Below are 8,033 nucleotides of genomic sequence, written 5' to 3'. Positions count from 1 at the left end.
GAGCCAGGCAATGCTCAGAATGCCATGGGCTGAGGGAGCCACAGGGGCTGCTGCTGGGGGAGGGAGAAACCCAAAGAGAGCATTCCAGGCACTGAAAGATAATATCTCTGCCCTCCTTCTTCCTTTGCTCCCCCAAGGGTGTTGTTTGTGGCAGCTCTGTTGTCTCGGGGCTGGGAGGTGGTTTCTGACTCTCTCAGCAAACAGCAGGTTGGTCTCAGCATGAACCTGGGCTGTCTCGTCCTCACTGCCTGCCTGGGCCACCTCCTGGGTAAATCCTGGCTTTTCATCAGTGCACTCTTCTTCTTCCTCCCAGGAAACACTCAACAGCCTTATCAGGCCCCTGTGGGGAAATACCACTGAATAGAGAAAGATCATTGCAAAGTATCTTCTCGACTTTGCTGTCTTGCATGTGTTCACTCAAGAAGCTCCTACTTTTATAAAGGCAATGGGAAAGGAGAGGAGGGGAGAGGAGGGGAGAGGCGAGGAGAGGAGAGGAGAGGAGAGGAGAGGAGAGGAGAGGAGAGGAGAGGAGAGGAGAGGAGAGGAGAGGAGAGGAGAGGAGAGGAGAGGAGAGGAGAGGAGAGGAGAGGAGAGGAGAGGAGAGGAGAGGAGAGGAGAGGAGAGGAGAGGAGAGGAGAGGAGAGGAGAGGAACCTCAGACCCCTTCTCTTTTCTGCTCTTCAATCCACCTCCCTCTCCTTCTCTCTTCTAATCCAACTGCTGCCACCACAGGACATCTCAGCTGTCTCTGCAGTACCACATTTCTCCCTCTCTAAAGAAAATCAGCAGATCCTGTCAAAGTTGGCCCAGGCACTTTCAAGCTCTCAGCTCACTGACTTTACACATGGACTGTGTCCTATTCTGCCTCCAGGTTGCCAAATATCTGCCATGGTTTCGTTTTCTTCTGGCTGTCAAAACAGACAGGTCTCCCTCTTTGCAAGCTCAGAATTGTGTGTACTCAGGGAGTGAGGAACCCTCAGAGGTGATAGGGATGGATGAATCTTTTTGCTGTTCTTCCAAAGGCTCCTCAACCTGCTGGAGATGTGCTGGTTCCAGCACAAAAGCTAAGGCAAGACAGGCTGTTCCCTGGTCCTTTGAGTAGGAGGAGCAAGAAGACAGAGACAGCAAAGGTTTCCTCAGGATCTTCCTGAGCTCAGAGCTCCGAGATCCTGCCTAAAAGGAGTCTCATCTAACTGTCTCCAGTAGGGAGTCTCCATCTTCCTAAAGAGCAGGCAGCTTCCTCCACCAGGGTTTAGCATCCACTTTGCTTTATCTTGCCACAGTATTTCCCTGTGCAGCTGCTGACCTTCACTTTCTTCCAGGCACCATGGGGCAGATCGTTGTCACCCAGGAAGATGGAGAAGTCCTGGTGAAGCAGAAAGGCCTCTTCCAGACCACCTGTACATACCAGACCAATTACTTCAGTGGATTGTCGTGGTACCAGCAGAGGAAAGGACAAGCCCCACAGCTGCTCTCGTCTCAGGCAGGGGCCGGCCCGAGGCAGAGCGGCCGTATCAGCACGGAGCTGAACACCACGGGGAAATACAGTGTCCTGCAGGTGGAGGAAGTGGAGGTCTCTGACAGTGCCTTGTACCTCTGTGCTGTGCGAGACACCCTGGTGCAGGGAGCTCCCTGGGCTGTGCAACAAGCCAGGGGAGGGAGGGGATGTGTCTGTGCAAGGCTGAGCTTGGGGAAAGGGACCCTCCGCTGTCCCCTGGCAGTGCTGCTTCCCCTGTACACCCAGAGATCTGCAGGCTGAGCCCCTCTTCCAGGAGAGGAGAGTGTCAGTGGTCAAGGGGAAAGAGAAAGAGGGGAAACAGTTTCTGTGTTGCTCATTCTCACTTATGGGTTCTGTGGTTCTTCTTCCCAACATCTCCAGGGAGTTGTTGGGCAATTCAGGAGGCTGAGACCACTTCTGCAACGATTCCTTGTGCTGCTCTTGGCTTTCTGTTTTTCCCTGCTGCCCGTGGCTTCTCCAGGGTTTCCACTGGGCTTGTCCCTTATAATGCCTGCTCTGGGTTGTGTCCCTCAGAGTTCCGAGTTCAAAGTAGGGTGAAAAACATAAATAAGACGTTATCTGCAACGCTCCTTCCTTGAATTGCATGACTCCAACAATTTCTGAAAGTGCTCAGAAGTGCCCAATGAAAACGTCCAGTTGCTGTGTGGCAGAAGAGAAGTGGAGGAGAGAGCAGGAAGTTGGGCTGCCTTTTATACCTGCCCTTCACTGCCACACAACCAGGGGCAGCCTCTGCAGAGGTAACAATTTCCTCACAAGCTCGTCTTGCATGCCAACCACCACACTGAGTGCTATGGGCTGTGCTCTCATGCCCTGCACTGCTGCCTTTACATTCCCATATTTGTGCCACGCCCATTCCCCAGTGAGGGCTTAGCCCTGGGATGAAAGGCCCCAGGGTTTTGCAGCAGGAATGCAGCAGTGCAGGCACATGACTCATCTCCAGTGATGGAAGGATGCAGAGCAGGAGAGTGATGCATCAGCCTGGGTGACTCAGGTGGAGACACTTGAGGTGTCATCCTCAGGAAGAAGTTCCTGCCACCCCCAACTGGACACTCATAGGTTGTTGTGCATGGGATGATGTCCCCTTTCCTTGTCTTTCTCTCTCTCCTCAGCTCACCTCGATGCTCACTTGTGGTTGCCTCCCCATGGGTGTGCATTGGGCTGATGGTTTTGATTCTGTCCTGCCTAACGCTGCCCTCAGGAAAGTGCTCTGCACTATTTTGTCTCATCTCCACTTTGTGCAGCCTCTGAGTAAACACAGACTGCCCTGTGCTTGCTCGGCACCTTGTCCTTCCTCTCCATCCTCCAGCTCTGCTGCTTTTGACCTCAGGTGTCCTCAGCAGAGTCCACGGCTGGCTGTGTGTTCCTGCCTTGTGTGCTCTTGGAGCAGCCGGGTTTGCACGGACACATGTGGGGGCACAAATCCGTGTGTGATTCCACACTGGTGTGCACGAGCCTGTGGGGGTGTGTCCGTGTCTGTGTATGTCTGTGTGTGTGTGTGTCCATATGTGTCCATTTGTGTTCCTCATGGGAAGTTCATTTGCTGCCTGTTCAAGGGATACCATCCTCTGTTCTGGCCCTGAACTCCTCAGAGCAGCAGGTTACCAGGGTCAGAAGGCGCGTGGGTGCAGCTGAGTGCTGACGGCACCTGCCCCCTACAGCTGTGTCCAGGGAAGAGGCAGAGAAATGCAGGTTCTGTCTCCGGAGCCCTTCTCTTCCTGTCCCTCCACAGCTCTCGCTCCGCTGCTGCTGATTTCGGCCCAACAAGGCTGGTTTCACTGTCTCTCTGTCTGTCCCGTTTCCACACAGCGGGCAAGGTCAAAATTCTCCCCCTACCCAAACAAAAGATCCTCATGAACCAGAGAATGTCAGTGCCTGCCCGGAACGGATCAGAATATCCAGGAGACGATTTCTCAGGAGAAGTCAGGGACACACATTGCAGCTGACTGGAGTATGCCCAGACCTGTGCTGTGCTATGCATGTCACTTGGTACCCAGACATTCTGGCACAAGCCTGTGCTTTAGGTAGGAGTGAAACGCCCTGTTTTCAAAGGGGCGCTACTTTGCTCCGCTGGAGACACAATTAACTGAGTTGTGTATTTCTAAGAAAATCCCCTGAAAGCTCCAAAGACGAGGGTGTCACTGAATCTGAGCTCAGGTGGGATTTACAGCATGTGACAAAGCCCTGCTGTCCCCGGCCGGCGCTGTGCCCCCGGCCCCGCCCGCGGCGGTTCGTGCCCGGCCGCAGCCCCGGCTCCTCTGGCCGTGTCTGCCAGGGCACAGTAATACACCGCCGCGTCCCCAACACGGGGCCCGGAGAGCCACGGGGTGCTCCAGCGACGGTCTGGTGACACCGACAGCCATCCAGGAGGGTCAGGCATCTCTCTGAACCCTTTCTGACCACTCACGAGGAGTGCGGGTTCTCGGCCAGGGAGCTGACGGTACCAGTAGATGAACTCATTTAACTGGATTTTGGGGTGGGAACAGTTGATAGATATACCGATGCCCTCGATGCTCTCTGTCGACGGGTCCTGCAGTACCTGGGCTCTCCCCACAGCCACTACTGGGAAGAAAAAAACAGAAAAAACGTCAAAACGTGTTTTCTGCTCAGCCCTCCCCGCTGTTTCTCAGAACAAACCCCGCAGAAACAGTCAGGAACACACAGAGATGATGACGAGCAGTGTTTCCCGAGGATGTCAACACATGCGGTGAGGGCAGTGTCCATCGATCGTTAGTAGAGAGAGAAATATTGAATGAAACGTGGAGGGGTGAGGTCACTGTAGCAAAAACATGGGAGAAAGAAAGAAAAGACGGAAAGAAAGTAGCAAGTGGGAAGGACTGACTGCATGAGTTGTACGGAAATCACAATGAAAAGAAGAGAACCAGAGGGGAGTCAAAGAAATCATAGAGTATTGAGATTTCTGAGGCAATATGGGATGGCACAGAGAGAGGGATGGACTGCACGATGATTCGGGGACAGAGGTCCGTGAAGTAGCCAGAGGGGATGGCAGCTTCCAGAGACCTGCGTGGCCGCCCCAGCCCCAGCCCCGACCCCCAGGGTCCCCCCGCCGCCAGCCCCGCGCACCGAGCAGCACCGCGGCCAGCGCCGCCAGCCCCGCGCCCCGCCAGCGCCGCATCCCGCCGCTCCGCCGCCCGCGCCTCGCTGCCCCCGCCAGCCCCGGCTCTCTGCTCCGGACGGGCCGCCTCCTCTCCGCCTCCTCTCCCTCCCCTGCCCTCCTCCGCCAGCTCCGCCCCGGGGCTCAGCCCTGCGCCGGCGCCGCTCGGGCTCTCGCCGGGGGCGGGCTGGATGCCGAGGGCAGGCGAGAGCGGCGGCAGCGCGGCGGCGGTCGGGGCTCTGCACTGCGGAGGCGGCGGGGCCGGGCTGGGTGGCAGAGGAGCGGGTTGCTATCGGGGCGATCAACATTGACAGGCCATGAGCTCCTTTCACCGCCATCGTCTCTTCCCTCACATCCCTCCTTTGCTGGCACGTGGGGACTCCTGAATTGTCCTCCAGGGCACGTGCTTGTAAGAATGGTCGAGGGGCACGAGAGGCAGAACATCCCTCCGGGCTCAGCACCCCGGGTACAGCCAGAGAAAGCCCGGACATGGCATGGCACCTCCCACCTGCTTTGGAGTCATGAGATGCAGTCTGCATTCATGGAGCACAGATGGAAGGTCAGGGATGACAAGGCAATGTGGTCACCTGAGACATGAGAGACATGGATTTGGAAGCAATTGTGTACCCGGGGAGAGGATAAAGGTCCAGGAAGATGGGCATTGCTGTCCAGTGTTCTCCTGGGTGTTTCCTGAAACATCACATCCTGTTCGATGGATCTGCTTCCTAGACAGGCAGCTCCCAGCCTGTGGAGGCTGTACAGGTGGAGGGTGTCAAGGGTCTGGTGAACCTCCAGGTGCACACCTGTGCTACCCTCCCACCTCCACAGAGCTGTGACCTGGGGTGAAATCAATGAGCTTTGTTCTCACTTCCACGAGTGCCTCAGCCCAGGAGCATCTCCATGGAGCAGGAATTTGGCGTGGCTGAGCTCTCCCTGCAGAGCTCCCTGGCAATGATCTCATGAAGCTTGCTAGAGGGAAGAGAGGAAGCCCTCAGCTGCTCTGTCTCCAAGCTGGACATGCCCAGTCTGACAGACATCCAGGCAGGGAGATGGGCTCGTGAGCCTTACCCACTCTGCACAGTCCCTGGTTGAAATTGGGCTTGTTTCCTTCATCCCTGTGGGAGAGAAGCATGTGGTCTGGAATGCACTGACCCTTCACTCCCAGTACAGTTCCTGGGCTCTCACACTGAGATTCCAATGTGGGGGTGTAGTGCGTTGACCTTGGCTGGATGCCAGGTACCCACTAAAGCCAGTCTCTCACTCTCCCTCTGCAACTGGACAGAGGAGAGAAAAAAAGCAGCTAAGGATTCCTGAGTTAAGAGCTGGGAGAGTTCACTTACCGATTACCTTCACGGGCAGAACAGACTCAAAGTGGGGATAGTAATTAAATTTATTACTAACAGCATAAGAGCCAAAGAGTGAGAAATAAAATAGTCTTAAAAACACCTTCCTCCCACCCCTCCTTCCATGTTCTCCCTCCTCCCCCCAAGTGCTGCAGGGGGACGAGGAATGGGGGTTACGGTCAGTTGTTGTTTCTGCCGCTGCTCAGGGAGAGCAGTTGGAGTCCTTGCCCTGCTCCCGTGGGGTCCCTCCCTGGGGAGACAGTCCTTGATGGACCTCTCCGGTGTGAGTCCACCCCTCGGGCAGCAGCTCTTCCCAACCTGCTGTCCCGTGGGTCACTCCTCCACGGGGTCAGTCCTTCACGGATGAGCTGTAGCAGCGTGGGTCCCCCACAGGGGCCACAAGTCCTACCTGGGAAAACCTGCTCCAGTGTGGGCTTCCCTCTCCAAGGCTGCAGGTCTCCAGAAGGACCCTGCTCCATCTTGGGCCTCCCACGGGGTCACAGCCTCCTTCCTCCATCCACCTGCTCCAGCATGGGCTCTTCCATGGGCTGCAGGGGAGTTTCTGCACCCCGATGGTCCCCCATGGGCTGCAGGGGCACAGCTGCTCCACCATGGTCTGCACCACAGGCTGCAGGGGCCACAACTCTGGCACCTGGAGCACTTGCCCCTCCTTCTGCAATGCCCTTGGTGTCTGCCTTGTTGTTCCCATGTTCTCACTCCGCTCTTCCCTGGCTGGAATTCCTTCTGCACAACAAACTTCTGTTGCTAAATATGTTATCCCAAAGGCGTTACTATTGCTCCTGGTAGGCTTGGCCTCAGCCAGCGGGAGGAAGTCCATCCTGGAGCCAGCTGGCATTGGCTCCACAGGACAGGGGAAGCTTCTAGCAGCTTCTAAGAGAAGCCACCCTTGTAGCCCCCCTCTGCTACCAAAACCCAGCCACAGAAACCCACTACAGGGTGGGTCCTTGTGGGCTGAAGTCCAAAACAGTCGCCAGAACTCTGCCTTTCCCTCTGCAAGACACAGGGGCTGTTCTTCCTCTCACAGCACAGCAACCTCAGGGCCGTGTCCCTTTCCTTCAGTCCCTGTTTGGGACAAAGTCTCTGTGGCTGCCTCACTCGGCACCTGGTCGATGGGCTGCACAGGTACATTGGGCAGGGGCTTGGACAGGAGAGGGAGCTGTGTCCCACCCGGCACCCCCAGCACTGCACTGGAAGCAGATCCACGCAGGTGGATACATGAGGTGGGCAGGAACCCTCAGTCGTTCTGCCTGTCCATGAAACCAACGTTATCCTTTTGAGGTCTCCAGCACTGGGGAGAGCAGGTGTGTGCTGGCCTGGAGCAGTGTGTGAGTGTGGTGAGGGTGGAGGGGCTGCCAGCCCTGCTGAGGCACTGCCAGCATTTGATCCTGAATCGAGGGGAAGATGCAAATTTTGGTGAAACCGTCCTTGTTGTGCCCTGCAATTGGTAGCAGCAGAGCGTGATCTGTAGAGCAGTAGGTAAAGAAGGGCACGGGAACAGGGGCTGTATGTCAGTGCCTCTTTCCTGAGCAGGTCTGTTGCAGGCTGGTACATCACTGTTCAACTGCACTGTCCTGGTTTCACCCCAGCCAGCAACCAAGGCCCACACAGCTGCTCACTCACTCCCCCTTCAGCAGGATCCAGGAGACAATTGGATGGGGAAAAGCAAGAAAACTCACAGGGTCAGAGAAAGACAGTTCAATAGGGAAAACACAAGCCATGAAGGGAAGCAAAACAAAGCAAGCAATTAATTCCCTGCTTCCCATAGGCAGGCATGTGGTCAGCCGCCTCCAGCAGAGCACAGCCCCATCACAACAAACTTACCCCCCTTCCTCTTTCTTCCCCCAAAGATTTAAATACCGAGCATGATGTCATACTATCTGGCATATCGTTCTGCTCAGTATCAGTCACCTATCCTGGCTCTGGCTCCTCCAATTCACCACCAATTTCCTTGCCAGCGTGGCAGCAGGAAAAGCAGAAAAGTTCAGTGTTCTGTGTAAGCTCAGCAATAACAAAAAACATCTCTGTATTATCAACCCTGG

The 8,033-nt window shown here is 55.8% G+C and overlaps 2 gene segments (V, D, J or C); one reads left to right on the top strand and one right to left on the bottom strand.

Moving 5' to 3' along the window:
* Nucleotides 1-219: 219 nt before the first annotated feature.
* LOC127461755 (T cell receptor alpha variable 1-1-like) lies at nt 220-1,758 on the top strand. The segment is given in 2 exon segments: nt 220-268; nt 1,322-1,758. Coding segments are annotated over 2 exon segments (486 nt in total).
* A 369-nt stretch (nt 1,759-2,127) lies between these two features.
* LOC127461754 (T cell receptor alpha variable 4-like) lies at nt 2,128-5,118 on the bottom strand. The segment is given in 4 exon segments: nt 2,128-2,157; nt 3,175-3,328; nt 3,792-4,074; nt 4,600-5,118. Coding segments are annotated over 4 exon segments (519 nt in total).
* Nucleotides 5,119-8,033: the final 2,915 nt, after the last annotated feature.

This window comes from Manacus candei, unplaced genomic scaffold (assembly GCF_025592945.1).
Source record: "Manacus candei isolate 608988 ecotype Guabito, Panama unplaced genomic scaffold, ASM2559294v1 h1tg000112l, whole genome shotgun sequence".
NCBI lineage: Eukaryota > Metazoa > Chordata > Aves > Passeriformes > Pipridae > Manacus > Manacus candei.
The sequence above is the reverse complement of the archived record's forward strand: the minus strand, read 5'-3'. Positions and strand labels throughout refer to the sequence as shown.